Raw genomic sequence first — 17,500 nt, forward strand, 5'->3', positions numbered from 1 at the left:
TAATAATAATAATAATAATAATAATAATAATAATAATAATAATAATAATAATAATTTTTAAGTCGGGAGAAGAGAACAAATATATTAAAAACACGTTGCTGATAAGCTCTCTCTATATAACCTCTCACTATAAGTATATGGATCAGCCAGTTTTGTGGAAGTTTTGCTGCACAGTTGGTTCATCCACAATTCAATAGTTAAATTATGAATCTGACGATTACAATAGTTTTATTTTATTCTTTTAAGACCACGCCTTACTAGAGGTAACGTTTAATGTTGAAAAATACACATACACAGACAGACACGGGCGTACACATACATATACGAGTATACATGCATATATATATATGTATATATATACAGTATATATATATATATATATATATATATATATATATATATATATATATATATATATATATATATATATATATATATATATAATACGCAATATTACTTGAGTATATACTGCTGAGCGTCTCAGATGAAAGTTCAAAACTTAATTTTAACTTTAATTTGCAATTGCCTTCATTTTCTTTCCGTGTCATAATTGCATTTTCCCGGAAAATCTGTTCCTTCTGACTCTGAAGAGATCTCACTGCGGCAATTTCTCCGAGCAGCTAAAGGGGTTTTCTTGACTTCAAGAAAACAATTAAGGTTTGGGGTGCTTTCTCTTTGCACTTATTCTTAGGAATCGGTTTTCTAGTTTCTTTTTATGGACTTTTTAGTTTTCTGTAAAATAAAACTATTGAGGTGGCTATTTGTCTGTCCGTCTGCACTTTTTCTGTCCGCCCTCAGATCTTAAAAACTACTGAGGCTAGAGGGCTGCAAATTAGTATGTTGATCATCCATCCTCCAGTCATCAATCATACCAAATTGCAGTCCTCTAGCCTCAGTAGTTTTTATTTTATTTAAGGTTAAAGTTAGCCATGCTCGGGCATCTGGCACCGCTATATTGCCAGCAACACGGGCCACCACCAGGCCGTGGCTGAGAGTTTCATACAGCATTATTACGCTGTACAGAAAACTCGACTGCGCCGAAGAAACTTCAGCGTATTTTTTACTTGTTTTTTTTTAGGTCTTGACACAAACATTTTGTTCATTTACTTTCGGTGAATGGACTCTAATGTTACCGGGTTGACCACCTCAATTATCTGTTTCTCAGAATAATATCCTGAAGGGTGTGAAAGTACTCAAACCTCTCCTTTATTCAAGATCATATGTGTCATTACGTAATGAATTCTCTCTCTCTCTCTCTCTCTCTCTCTCTCTCTCTCTCTCTCTCTCTCTCTCTCTCAGGGAGGTTCTTAGCTCTTCAGAACAGAGAAAGCAGCCAAGTAGAAAAGATTCATTAAAAATGAGAAGGAAAATGAGATCTCATGAATATTCAATAGGAGCTAAAGGTTTTAACGTTATAGTAGCACGTCGCACTGATATATAATTAGAGATTGTTCTAAACTTATCCAGAGACTCATTTCGTTGTTATAATCATTGAAGAGCGTGAACTTGTCATCACTATAGTATCTGGCTGTTGCAACCAAGGATACTTTGAAAATTGAGGAAACGAATCTCATAGACAAATAAATCTTGTCAAAGTGATTGTTAACAGCAATAAAACAAGTAAAAAATGTGCCGAAGTTTCGTCGGCACAGTGGAGTTTTCTGTACAGCGTATAATGCTGTATGAGCCGCGGCCCATGAAACTTTTAGCCACGGCCCATTGGTGGCATGTCCTATAACGTTGCCAGACACACGATCATGGCTAACTTTAACCTTAAATCAAATAAAAACTCTGAGGCTAGAGGGCTCCACTTTGGTGCGTTTGATGATTGGAGGGTGGATGATCAACATACCAATTTGCAGCCCTCAAGCCTCAGTAGTTTTTAAGATCTGAGGGCGGACAGAAAAGAGCGGACCGACGGGCAAAGCCATCTCAATAGTTTTCTTTTACAGAAAGTAAAACTTAAAACTGCAAGGGCACAGATATTCAAATTTATTCTAGTCCATCGATATTCCAGCACATACCTACATGCATTTATACAGAAAGGCTTATGCACTTATTAATGAGTGTATAAGCAAGCGTGCGATTCCTAATCCCCACTAAAAGCGTTGTCCGTGTAATTCATGCAGACGCACGTGCTCATGTTTATAACCCCGTATGGGAGAGTGCATTCAGTGGACCTCACGTGGTGCACTGTAGGCATGACTTAAAGGTGTTTACATCGTCCTTGCGGCCCCTAGCTCCATCAACTTTATAAGCTTTTTCTTGATTCCATTCCTACTTCCTTTTTTCCATCTTGTTGCCCACCCTAGTTCCACGTTTAAATCCTTGTCCTTCATCGCACTTATTTTCTGGATCTCTTTATTTTGCTGTCCAACCACTCCTGCTCCCTCTTTTCACTGTCTTGGGCGCTCAGTGGTTGAATGCTTACCAATCCTTGTGTTTTTAGTATGTATTTCATGATTCAATCGTTCATTCATGCTTTGAAGCTTTTGTATACCTTCTATTCCGTTAATCATGATACTGTTATTCTAATTCAAACCCATTTGTGTGCACACACACACATATATATATATAATATATATATATATATATATATATATATATATATATATATATATATATATATATATATATATATATATATATATATATATATATATATATAGTATATATATATGTGTGTGTGTGTGTGTTTATTGTTGGGCTGTATGCTGGGCTCGAACCATGGGCTTTGGAAATGCAAAGCCTTCCTGTGCTGTTTGTTTGTGTTTTTGTATATGTATATATATGCACTTATATATATCATATATATTTTATATAAATGTATATATATACATATATATATATATATGTATATATATGTATATATACATATATATGTATATATATATATACATATGTATGTATATATATATATATATATATATATATATATATATATATATATATATATATATATATATATATATATATATATATATATATGCAAGGAAGTTAGATCCTTCTCCTCCTCAGTAAATCTTATGGATAACAATGAAGTTTGTTAGATCCATGCCTTTTTCTTGACCCCTGCTGAAGCTAATATCAATTCAAAAAAAGGTTTACTAGCTGGCGCTCAGCTTAGATAGAACCACAAACCTTCGCAGTGCGATCCCTGTGTGTATGTATGTATGTATGTATGTATGTATGTTTTTTAATATAAAAATACCCATGTAAATATATCAAAAGAGGTGGAGAAGAGCATTATTTTCCGGGTAGTGTCCTCGTCCCTTCCAGGCACGGTTCGGGCCACTAATAGATATAACCTTCTTCCTTTGTTTAATGTATATAAACATTTTCACATTCATAGCAATTATTTTTACAGCCTTTACGTATATAAGTATTACGCAGAGTACAATATTTAATGTTATTTTTCCTTTCAGATATCAATTATGGTAAACCTTTCTCAAAATATTTTGTAAATCGCTGTAGAAATTTTGATGTCAATTTTTCTATGCAGGTATTCTGTATTATTTCTCTTGTTTTTATATGATATATTGAAATCTCTGCTTATTTAAATCTATAGGATCTTAATGCAATATAGAATAATCATTTTTTCCAGGAGTTTTCCTGTGAAAACATTCCCAGGTTATCGGCACATGAGAAGGAGCGTAAAAAATCACTTAAAGAGAACCTCTTTTCTTGCAGACATTCCTAAGGTTTTTCTCTGGCGTCCCTCCAGCCCCGTAAATAAGACTAAAGCTGTCTTCTTTTCTTTCCATCCCGGGCCGATCAGCTCCCCACGCCGAAATCATCGGGTCCCCTGATATGCACGTGGATAAAGGATCCACGATCAATCTCACCTGCATCATTGCGCACAGTCCCGAGCCTCCGACTTATATCTACTGGTATCACAATGGAAAAGTAAGTGCGGAAGACTCCTTTCTTTTCTTCGGTTTCTGGTTTGGACTCGGTTTTGTGCGAGGCAAAGAAAGAGTTTCCTTTTAATGTTTTTGTGTGGTTTTATATTCTTTTCCTCTGCTACAAAATTGATCCCTTGTGAATTTTCAGGTTGCAAATGGGTACTTTAGTTTTCATTTTATATCTTCTTTCTCCGGGGTAGGGGCTCATTGAAGCTATTTCGCTTAGTCGGTCTCATCTTTCAAAATTATGCATATAAACCAAACCTCTATATAAATTATATATATATATATATATATATATATATATATATATATATATATATATATATTATTTATATATATATATGTGTGTATACTATACATATATATATTTATATATATATATAATTATATATATATATATATATATATATATATATATATATATATATATATATATATATATATATATATATATATATATATACACGTGTGTGTGTGTATGTACATAAACACATACGACCAGGCATGCGCTTACGTACACACACACACTTCCGTGGCTTAATAGCTCCAACTTTGTATCGCACATGAATATGTCAAAGTCAAGTTCTTGGGTCCGTGCTTCGAAAAATCCATTATTCCTATTCTAACTTGAGCAGTGAATTAAGTACCCGGTAGTTAGCCGATTGTACCTTGGGTGAGGAAAAGTCATGAAGCCAGCAACCGCATCCCAAAAAAATACCTGGGACTCAGAGTTTCAATACTTTCTAAATACGCTCATTGTATAATTGAAAAAATATTTATATATGTATACACAAACACAATATATATATATATATATATATATATATATATATATATATATATATATATATATATATATATATATATATATATATATATATATATATATATATATACTATAATATTTAATATGTATATGTATATATGCACACACATATATACTGTACATCATATATATATATATATATATATATATATATATATATATATATATATATATATATATATATATATATATATATATATATATATAGTATAACTGTGAGAAACTTATGTGGTAATACTTACATTTATGGTGGAACATTTAAACATTTATGAAATTCATTTAAAAGTATTCTTCTTTTTTATTGGATTTAAAAATATCATGTACGTTTTTATTTAACTTTTACTTTCAGAGTCACTTGAAAAATAATTATTTCCATATTTTTTTTTAAATAGAGAGTTACGTAACCTTCTTTGTTCACCAACCGTTTCCCTTGTGAATTTATTCTCCAGTATATTTCAAAGTAAAATGGTCAGTTGTGCAATGAAATATGTTACCAAGAATATCTCAAGTAATAATGAATCATTTCTCACTTTCATTAGTGTCATCAGCCAACTTTTAACTCTAATGATTTTTCACTATTTATAAAGTCACCAATAATTTTAAGAGAATTAATAATGTTTCTTTCACAATCAGTAACGTCACCGGTCCATTTCTCGTAGGTTATTCTTCACAAACTAATATCATTTTTATTCGAATATTGCTGAGTTATCACTTTTAACCTTTGACATTTTCATAACCCCGATCATTTCAAAGCACAGAAGGTCAGGGGTCAAATTGTATAGTAAGATATTCTATCACCATCGTTCGAATACGTGCAGAAATTTCTTTTATCCTTACGGCACGGGAAATAGCCTGGGTTTGGTGCCTCTCTTACCAGAGATTGGGAAATAGTGCGATTGGTCTTTCATTTTTCACTTGGTTCTAAAATGTTGCCGGTGTCTTTTGACCTGTAAGCTGAAACTACAGTGTTCATTGAAAGGGTCATATTTTCATATTTTCCATTTTGCTATAGAATGCTGAATGATGAGTGTCCTTAAGAATATAAAATAAAGGGCTACACCGTTACAAAATTTGGTTTCTCCCAGGGGAGAAGTCCGTGCTGCCACTTATCAGAATTCATTATTCTATTCGTAAAGTGAAATCAGTTGTTCGACTGATGTACACATTAAAAGCGAGCAATATCGCCTGATAATAGATCTTAATAGTAGCCTCCTCCTTACGGAATTTGAACCGCCGGCCACTGAAGTAGCAGGCGAACAGGAGGCATACCAGACGACATTTAGCTCTGCGAAGCGCTCCCATATCAAAAGCAAGGACCTCGGTCTTTCGAGCAACTAACTCAGTCTCACCTTCAGATAGATTAATATCTCCTGCAAAAAGCTTAGTTTCTCATATACAAGAGCTCAAGCTTAAAAACAGGAGCATAGCTTCACCAACTGGAGCTCAAGCTTAAAAACAGGAGCACGGCCTCACTAGGAAGCTTAGTTTCACGAGATAAGGGTCGGTCTCCCGTTTTAATCTAGGTCTGTTTGGGCCTCGACAACTTCCGTCTCATGAATAAAGAGCAGAGGGACATAATAAAAGTGGTAAATTTCATGAACAGGTCTCGTTACAAGCGCGTTATATCTAATGAGTTTCATCATCAGAGTTTACGACCGAAGAATTCATTCTTCTGAACAAGGGGCCCAATTTCATTGCCAGTCAACTCACTCTAACAAGCAAGAGATTCACTTTTTATCAAAATAAGCCTCATCATCGGTGACTTTTATCTCTTGACAAGAACTCTCTCTCTCTCTCTCTCTCTCTCTCTCTCTCTCTCTCTCTCTCTCTCTCTCTCTCTCCAATAAATATTAGACATCATGGTAATATATCCTATTAAGATGATAATTCCTTTTTCCCCTGTTTTTTGACCCGAGGCTTTTGATCGACTTGCGTTAGTGAATAATTTCATCCGTTTTAATGCTCCACTTGAGAGTCATACCCGCCCAATGGTATAAGGAGGATGAAAAACAATCTCATGTCTTGAATACATTACTATTTCATTAATTTCAGCAGTATTATCAAATTTAAATCATGCGAGGCTTTTGTCCATTGGTATCTGTGCTACACACACACACATACACACACGCACACACGTGTGTCTGTTTATATATATATATATATATATATATATATATATATATATATATATATATATATATATATATATATATATATATATATATATATATATATATATATATATATATGTGTGTGTGTGTGTGTGTGTGTATATGTATATATATACTGTATATATATATATATATATATATATATATATATATATATATATATATATATATATTTTGTATATATATGATATATATATATATATATATATATATATATATATATATATATATATATATATATTTACATATATTTATATATATAGAAATATATATAATATATATATTTATATATAAATAATCATTTATATATATATATATATATATATATATATATATATATATATATGTATATATATATATATATCTACACATACATACATACATACATACATATTGTGTATGTGTGCTCGCGTGTGTATACTGTATATGGATGTTTCAATGATTATTTTGTTTATAATCTTTGGTTTCATATATAGTCAAGTTGTCATTATGTCTGTATTCCATATTGCAAAATTTCTCATTTTGATCGAAAATCCAAGGAAAGAGGAGAAAAATAAAGAAAAACTATTGCAGGTATCAACATATTACTAGGCGCAGAACCTTTTAAAAAGCTCGTGCAAGAATTTCTCTGGGGCACAGAGGAGCCTTCGGGACCTATAACATAAGATGAAGAACACAATAACATCCCGTGAGAACTGTAGAGTTTTCTTTTTTAATTTTCCATCTCCTATTCCCCCCCTTTTAATTTTCTACTTTCCTCTGTTTTCTCTTTACTTGAAGCTTTATTTCGCACTTCGATGCGACCAGCAATTTTTCCGAAACGTGTCGGTCTAATAATTTCTTTTTTATTGGGAAAACAATTTTTAAGATTCAGTTTCTCGCAAAATCCCTGAGTACGTCGTTGTCTGCTATCTGTTAGCTCTTATCTTCTCGTTATTACTTTTTCTTTCGTTTTATTTTTGTCTTTTGTTTGGTTCTTTTTCCCCCTTTTTTTTTTTTTTTGGCATGGCGCCTGTTCCCATTTCGCGAATTGGTCTGCGCTGTCTCTGTGTGCCGTTATATGAGCGTTGTTGACAGAACATTTCTCTCTCTGTCTGTCTCTCTCTCTCTCTCCGTATGGAATATATACAGTATATATATATATATATATATATATATATATATATATATATATATATATATATATATATATATATATATATATATATATATATATTTTATATATTTACATTTATATTTATATTTATATATATATATATATATATATATATATATTCGTGTGTGTGTGTATAGTGTATTAATAATCTTTTGTACACATACATATATGCATAGGCTAATAACAAAACTTATAAATTATACACCTATGTTTGCCTCGAAGTAACTAAATGATATCCAAAAAATTTTTGCGTGTACATTTACAGAGACAGAAGTCGTGAAATCATGTGAATCATCTCTCTCTCTCTCTCTCTCTCTCTCTCTCTCTCTCTCTCTCTCTCTCTCTCTCTCTCTCTCTCATCCAAGCATGTATAAAAATAAGAAGTAATATCCCTATTTCTCTCTTAACTTCCTCTCACTTGTTCTCCAGGTCTTTTATAGATGGCATTGCCGCAGTTTTTTTCTTTCTCCTCGAAGGTGAAGCTCGTTTTACCCCGGGGTAGGTGCAGGAGCTGTTTCCTCCTCCTTTTAAAACTGCAACGGGAACCACGAATAATTGGGCAATCAGCAATGGTCGCCGGATTTATGGTAGCTCCTTTTTCAAAAAAATTTGTTCCTTCGCTCAATCTAGTGTTTATTTTCGCAGGTCGTTAACCCCTCTCTCTCTCTCTCTCTCTCTCTCTCTCTCTCTCTCTCTCTCTCTCTCTCTCTCTCTCTCTCTCTCTCGGGCTCGATATATAAAAGAAAGGTATGGAATATGGAAAAGAGAGAGGCTTGCCCGGAAGGGAATCAATAGGCTGTTTCTTGATGAACAGAGGTTTTAAGTTTCCGGGAAATCGGAAGTAAAAAGAGATGTCCAGAGCCTTTTGTAAAGAAAAATAAGTCAAACTGATTATAGATTTCCTGTTGAACACTTGCCAAAATGGTACCTGTAGAAATGAGAGTAGCTAGCCAAGTAGAGACTGAGAAAGAGTGGATCCAGAGATCTTATGGCAAGTCGCTGGTCTGACAGATAGCCTTTGATTCAAGCCTAATAAAGAACAAAGCGAGGGCTGAGACACTCGAACTTTAAGAGCAATTCAGAAAATATGGATCGTCAAGGCAAATAGAAGATATCACTTAATTCGTATGAAGGAAAAATGTACAAAAACCTTCCGAAGCATGAACATATGTTAAAAAAATTATTCCTTATTTAGAAAAAATATTCTAATTGGTAATTCTTCGTCCTCTTTTTTTATTATATTGATTTTGTGGTATGTGCGTACACTCTTCAGTAACAAACTAAAACCACCATTAACATGCTAAGTAATATTCACTCAGTATCATACCATTTATAGAAAAATAAATAAACAGTGAGGATCTTGTAATCTACATAGGTAGAAAATAAATAGAATTAAACAAATTAACCAAGTAATAAGTAACATAAACGCCTCTCAACTGTATCACAATGGAACTTGTAACAGTTATGTTTTAAAGGCTGCAATTTGTTGAATATTATTCAAAGTTTTCGGTAGCAGTACAGTACATACTACTTGAGAAATCTTTAATAATCTCTTTAGAAACAAGAAGAAGAAAAGTATCCCGAGGCAGCAACGGAGTTGATAAAAACATTTCGTAATATGGATACATCAATCACTCGGGACTTTTTCAACCTTTCTGTTTCTTATAAGAAAATAAAAAAGAAGAATATCTGAATGATAAACAACCCGATGACAGCTGTGTATAGCAATATTAGAAATTGGAGAGGCTTTTGAAGGGGTATTTTGAATATTCTTTTTTGATCTCAGCAGGGTAGAAAGTAATTTGCGAGGAAAAATGCTGAGAATCATGAGTATTTTATCACTATTTCAGAACATATTTTACATCCCTATTGTGAGAAAATCTGAAAACAAGAAAAAGAACTAGAGGAAAGCACAAAGAAATAACGTCTGAAAAGAAATGAAGCTGGGGAAAACAATACATAACGATAGTAGTGTAGCAGCAACAATATATAACAGTAGTAACGAGCGACAACAATATACAACAGTAGTTGCGTAGCAACAACAATATTTAACAAAGCAGTAGCGTAGCAACAACAATATATATCAACAGTAGGGTACAAACAACAATATATATCAGTAGCAGCATAGAACAAAAATATATAACAATAGTAGCGTGGCAACAACAAAATATAACAATAATAACGTAGAAACGTAGAATGCTTTCTAAAAGTCTTTTTATATATATTTCCATCATTCTGACCCAACAGGTGATCACCTATGACTCTCCCAGAGGGGGCATCACCAGTGTCACCGAGAGAAGCAACTCCACGACCGGATACCTTCTTATTCAGGTGAGGATTAATTTATATTTGTGGGTGTTGGTTTTTTTTTTTTTTGCTTTTTCGCGCATTATTTTTTATAGGGAACCTTAGTTAGTTACGTGAAAGTTTGAAGATACAAGATATATATATATATATATATATATATATATATATATATATATATATATATATATATATATATATATATATTATATATATATATATATATATATATATATATATATATATTTATCTATATACATATATATACTGCATATATATATATATATATATATATATATATATATATATATATATATATATATATATATATATATATATATATATATATATATATATATACACATACACAGAGTACAAGGAAGAAAGGGAAGATGGTACCTCACCTCTGAGAAAGCTACAAACACACCAATTTAGTAATGAGAGGTTATAATTGTCAGGAAAACAGGCAGAATCATAAATGGATGAGAGTTTTGGTGAATTATAGAGTAGATAGGGCAAGAAAGTTAGCGGTGCTTTGCAAAAAAAAAATAAATAAATAAATAAATAAAATAAAAAAGCGTGAGACAGAAGCATCAGTCGGGGCAACAGTTGTAATAAATTAAGAGATTGTTGAGCCAAGTACTCGTTTATAAATGTGAAGTACAGTTGTTAAGTTTAGAGGCTGTAAGGTAGAGGTTGTTGAGATTAATTGTTTGTACAGTTACATAGTATCGTAAAGGAGCGTTGGATGGTGGTGATAGGTTGAGGGATATGATGTGGAAATATTGGTTACCTTAGGGTAATTATAAATAGACAGGTGATAAAATGGACCACAGTACATTAAAGTGGTACGGTCATGTTGTGGGAATAGGAGAGTGAGTGGATGGAGAAAATGGTGTATAACTAGGAATTCGTGGGAGGAATGAGGAGTGTAATATAAAGAAGTTATTGACTGACATTGCTGCACAGGTGTTGAAACAAAAGATCTATAAAAGACAAGAATCTCTAGAATGTGTAGAAGGTTAGTGAATTGTGCAGTAATTATAAAGGTAACCCCATACTGCTAATGAGTAGTCTGTGCAAGTATATGAAGAAGACTTAAGAATCTTCGAAAGGCAAGTGAAGAAAGAATGTGGCACTGTGTGCTACCCTCCGACAAAATGAAGATTTACACACATCGCAAATACGCACACAAACACATACACACCAATGTGATGTGACACATTAACCGTGAACTCTTTGCTTTTGTTGACCTAAGCAGTGTTTTATTACCTGGTGGTTTTCGACTGTAGTTTTTCCCAGCGAGCAATGAAGAGGCGTGAGGTAGTAAATCTCTTTCCATGTTGCTGACAAAGGGTGTCACCTCTTGTTTGCGTCCGGTCAGCTGCCGCCAGTCGATCCAGCTATGCACTGATACTACCGGGAACAGGCAGTCAGTGAAAGGACTTAAAGAAAACCTACAGATACAGTCTTCTTGGAGCCATCCATGCCAATGGGAAGAAGCATATCAAATAGCAAAATTGTATATTTTATATATATATATATATATATATATATATATATATATATATATATATGTATATATATATATAATATATATATATATATATATATATATATATATATATATATATATATATATATATATATATAGTATATATATATATATATATATATATATATATATATATATATATATATATATATATATATATATATATATATATATATATAAAAGTATAATATATATATATTTAAATATGTATATATATATAAGGTATGTATGTGCGCATGCATAAATAGAGAGCTGTTTTGATGAACTTTTTGTGTAGTATGTGTGGTTAACGTTGAATAGAATGGAAGAGAAATAGGGAGATATGTGGAGAAAATAGTGCACAATTCCGAAGCATTAGAAGGTAGGACGGAAAGAAAGGCCTAGACAAAACTAGGTAGGTCGGTCTTAATTATCCAGAAATTTAATGTGAGAAGGGACCGATGGACGCCCTGGGTAGGCGTATGAATCGGTCACTGATGTGAATGGTTTTTGCAAAGGAAGTACATCCATCCTTGAAATATGAATGAGGGAATGGCGCTTATGTGTTTTTCCCTCTGGAACCACCCCTTGTGAAGGGGGCAGCATCACTCTCTCTCTCTCTCTCTCTCTCTCTCTCTTTTATATATATATATATATATATATATATATATATATATATATATATATATATATATATATATATATATATATATATATATATATATATATATATATATATTATATATATATATATATATATATATATATATAAATATATATAAATATATATATATATATATATATATATATATATATATATATATATATATATTTATATATATATATATATATATATATAAATATCTATAAATATATATATTTATATATATATAGCATGATGCGATTGTTTGTTTGTATTTGTACGCCTCCTCCTCCTCCTCCTGTTTTTATGCTGTTTCTTTTAGTGTGTTTTCCTCTTTCATCCTGAGAGGTGCGCCTTCTGCTCTCCCTTTTAAGTTTATTTTTAAGTTCCTTTTTATTAAGTTCAGTTTTTTATTAAGTTCATTTTAAGTTTACATTTTAAGTTTTCTTTTATTGGTTCTTTAATGTGTAAATGTATTGAAGTGTGATTGTTTTAGTTCAACTGATTTTCTATTTTAAGTTTTTTTTATGTTTTGTGTATGTTTACTTTTAACTATGTATGCTGAATGTCCCTTTTTAATTTATAACTGTAGATGATGTCCTGATGATGTGACCACGGGTCAAGAAACGCGTAGACAAATAAATGTCTGTATATACTGGATCTGTATGTGTTCCTGCGCCCTTCTCCTGCCTACTATATATATATACGAGTATATGTATATATGTATATAGATATATATATATATATATATATATATATATATATATATATATATATATATATATATATATAATATATATATATATATATATATATATATATATATATATATATATATATATATATATATATATATATTTACAAACATATTCCTCAAATACCTTTCAACATCGAATTCATTATACCTTAGGAATAACTTACACCTGAAGGGAACTATATTGGTAAATCTCCTGCCCCTACCAGGATTCGAACTTGGACCTAAAGACCTAGATTCAAATCCTGGCTGGAGCAGATGCACTTATCTATTATGATTTCCTCTGGGCGCACCAAAAAGGAATATCTATTTATATATCTTTGCTCCTATAGCAAAGGCCCAGGTTCAAATCTTGCCCGGTACAGAAGCACTTATCGATTATAATTCTCTTTAGCTTAATATTCGTGAATATAAAAAAGTCACGCGTGCAAAAGTACAAAAAGTTAAGTATACCTTAGTTTAACCAGACCACTGAGCTGATTAACAGCTCTCCTAGGGCTGGCCCGAAGGATTAGATTTATTTTACGTGGCTAAGAACCAATTGGTTACCTAGCAACGGGACCTACAGCTTCTTGTGGAATCCGAACCACATCATACCGAGAAATGAATTTCTATTACCAGAAATAAATTCCTCTAATTCTTCATTGGCCGGCCGGAGACTCGAACTCGGGCCTAGCAGAGGGATAGCCGATAACTCTACCGACTCTCCCAACCAGGAACTGCAAAAGTACAAAAATTCATATATTTGTATGTATATGTGTATATATATATGTATATGTATATATATATAATGCATATACATATATGTATATTATTTATATATATATATATATATATATATATATATATATATATATATAAAACCAGCTATGGTAAGGCTTCTTCTGTGACATTCCGTCAGAAATGTTTTATCGGAATTTCTGCTCCTATTTATGGCGTTGTTGTGGCATTATCAATTTTACGAGATTTCCAAGAGGGATATTTCCTGAGTGAATTTCTATGTTGGGGGAAACCCTAAAGATATAAAGATATAAATGCGTATTTTATGCAGCACGGGTAACGTCGTTACTTGGGACTTGGGACGTTATTAAATAATAATTTCGAAAACTATCTGACATGATGTGTACATATAAAAGGCGGTCTTCAGCTTCCTCAGATGGAATAATGTCTCTCTCGTTGTTCTGTAAGTTTCTCCGGAAGTTGTTTGTTATTGCCGGCGAATGTTCCTGTTTTGGCATTTTGTCTCGGTGCTTCTGAATCTAAAAATGTATTATTTTGTATAGAAATTGTGTATTTCTATACCTGAGGTGTCTTCGGGGGCAAGAAAACACAACCACCATCTAGACAGACCCAAGTCTGGATAAGAGAGAAAGGTTGGTCGTACGGTCAATGCCTATTCCTGAACTGAAACATTCGTTGCTAATTTTTTCAGCAGACTTTGTGGGTCCGGCGTGTGTGTGTGTGTGTGTGGCAGAAGGTCACAATGATGCCCGAGAGTTACCCGAGTAAGTGACTTAGGGCATTATAATAAAAAAAACTATTAAACTATGTTCCTGTCAGTGCAGTGTCCTGATTCACTTTACTGTATAGGCTATTTTTTTTTTCTATAAAAGTGGACAGTTCAAAATTTTTCATATCCATTTCCTCAAAATCATGCTCTGTCAGAGTGACTGTGCTGTGATAGACGTTGCTCAAAATATTGAAAATAAGAAAAGTACACATTTTTCATATAAAGTTTTTTCATTCAGAAAAAATGGGAGATTCGCGTTTTCACGCAGGAATTTTTCCAAAATATGAATTTTTCCTTTCCAAAAGGGTCCCTTGCCAAAACCGAGTTATCTTTCGATACTCGGAAAGAGGAGTTTTTCGCTATGAACAATAAGCGCGACGTAAGGGAACCAAAATTGAGGAGTTAGGAACTAAAAAAAAAAAAAAAAATTTTTTTTGTATCGTTTTTTGACTTGATTGGATTTTTGGTGCTCGTTCTATACTGCAACTTTTTTTTCTTCATGGAAATTGGACGGGAAAGGGCTTTAGAATGAAGATAACGACGCAATGATATTAACGGAATCAATTCATGCTCCCGTAGCCATGCGAATTCTTTTGTAAATTCTCTCTCTCTCTCTCTCTCTCTCTCTCTCTCTCTCTCTCTCTCTCTCTCTCTCTCTCTCTCTCTCTCTCTCTATCGTGACAAAACAATTGTTCAAGAACGCTATATGATCTGGTTTCATAACGAGGTTTCTTTTACGAAACTAATTTAGAATAATTCATTAAAGATGACACACGTTAGGTTTGTTTCGTTTGGGATAAATATTCATTTTACAGATCCCATGAAACTTGTAAACTAAATCTCAGCAGTGTATATTTGAATATCAAAGATTATGATTAGTAAGTGAAATAGTTTAGTAATAATTTATGTTAAGAATTTTTTCACAAACGCATGTCTAAATATAATTTTAGTATTGTAGGGTAATAAATTAGTTTTGTTGGTATTTTGAAAACAAAAAATAACTACAAGTGAAGTTTCACGCTCTTGCCTCTTCCCGTCATTATTTGTTTTTTTTGGGGGGGGCTGTGGGCGGATTAATCATTATTATGTAAATAATGCGAATTTCAATGTTGTACTATTTAGACATATTTATATCATAATATTTTACATATCTAGTATATTGTTTATCATAATAAACTAATTTTCTTAGTTATAATTTTTTTTTCAATTTGAATGTATTTTATAACGAAAAATATAAAATTTTGTCAATGTTTCTTCATCTCTCACTCAGAATGCTCAACCACCCGACTCAGGCAACTACTCCTGCTCCCCATCCAACACAGCCGCCACCTCCCTAAGGGTTCACGTCCTGAACGGTAAGTTTTTGGCCTCCCTGCTCTGTGTTTGAGAGATGTTGTGAGCTTTTCATATTTGAGAGACAATGAAAGTAGCCTTGATAGCGGACGCGATGCCACCTGAGTGTAATTTTAGGGAGAAAAGTTGGACAGCCTCGTAGATTCAATAAAAATAGTCTTCTGTTGAATATTAGAGAAAGAGGTTAAATATTTCAATTACCTTTATCATAATTTAACTCATTTTGCCGTACTTACTTCACTGGGATTGAAATCTAAACTATATTTGAGAAATATAGTAAAATTAGATCCCTCTTGAAGATATAAATGTTGAAAGGACTGATGTTTTAGGAAAGCAAAGAACTATTGAAAGTATTACCTTTAACACAGGCTAATACAAAGATGAATTACTTTCACATCATAGTAGATGCTAGATAGCTTTAGAAATAGGAATACGTTCTTTTAATTTCTGTTGATCTGATAGAGTTATAAGTTTACTAGCATTTCGTAGGCATCTGGCATAAAATGTAAATATCCATCAGATTATAAAAGAAGATTACTTGAAGTTTTGAAAAATTAATAGCTCACATTATAGCAGTGCTTCTTGATTAAGAGGCGTTTTTAAAAAGTGAAGTGCTTCTATAGCTCACTGTTAAGCACCTGTTCCTGTTTTCATTTCCAACGAACTTTTTTCTTCCCTGTAGGTGAGACCCCGGAAGCTGTGCAGACAAACGGTGGAGGCACTGTTAGGCCGTGGGCACCTTTCATCACTCCGTCGCTTCTGTCTTGCCTCTTCTCGTACTTCTGCTCTCTCCTTCTAAGCGTCGTCCGCAATAGCGAGCTTCATGCAGCCCGTAACAGCGACGGTCAGGTCGTCTTCAACTGCAAGACTCAAGTCGGGCGCAGATTCGAATCTCAATGCGCCAGGCCTTCCTCCCGGGTACAGCAAGTCACCGGCGGAAGCAATACTTGAGATGCTGCAGATGACGAAGTCCTCCTGAGCGGAGTTTCTCTGGTACTGGGAATGAAGTTCAGAATCGAGTGTTGCAGCCTTGTGGTCTTGCGTGGGAAAGAAAAGACGGGATGGAGTTCTAGCGTGTCCGATGTGGTCCTCACTTACGAATACCTCCTGATTATTTAAGAAGTACTTATTCAAGTGGAAGAATCTAGGTGTCGGCTGTCGGCTATGATAAATTCTCTCTATCTCTCTCTCTCTCTCTCTCTCTCTCTCTCTCTCTCTCTCTCTCTCTCTCTCATAAAGAAATCAAATTGACTAATTTTGGATATTCATTTGAGTTCTTTAACAGTAGCCAAAAGCTCTATGTTTTCCATATTTTGAACTCTCTCTCTCTCTCTCTCTCTC

General features: G+C 32.9%; 1 protein-coding gene across 3 annotated transcripts in view; it reads left to right on the top strand.

Annotated features, from left to right (window-relative positions):
- The window catches only part of LOC136844471 (immunoglobulin superfamily member 10-like), an 809,371-nt gene that overhangs the window by 791,654 nt on the left and 217 nt on the right, over window positions 1-17,500 (top strand). For all 3 annotated transcript variants that reach the window (XM_067113741.1, XM_067113742.1, XM_067113743.1), the window contains 4 exons: window positions 3,779-3,906; window positions 10,309-10,392; window positions 16,077-16,161; window positions 16,842-17,500. The exon at window positions 16,842-17,500 is cut by the window's right edge and continues 217 nt beyond it. In XM_067113741.1, the coding sequence (XP_066969842.1) occupies window positions 3,779-3,906; window positions 10,309-10,392; window positions 16,077-16,161; window positions 16,842-17,110 (566 nt within the window). In that variant the 3' untranslated portion in view covers window positions 17,111-17,500. The remainder of the gene's footprint in view (window positions 1-3,778; window positions 3,907-10,308; window positions 10,393-16,076; window positions 16,162-16,841) is intronic.

Source organism: Macrobrachium rosenbergii, chromosome 12 (assembly GCF_040412425.1).
Source record: "Macrobrachium rosenbergii isolate ZJJX-2024 chromosome 12, ASM4041242v1, whole genome shotgun sequence".
Lineage (NCBI taxonomy): Eukaryota > Metazoa > Arthropoda > Malacostraca > Decapoda > Palaemonidae > Macrobrachium > Macrobrachium rosenbergii.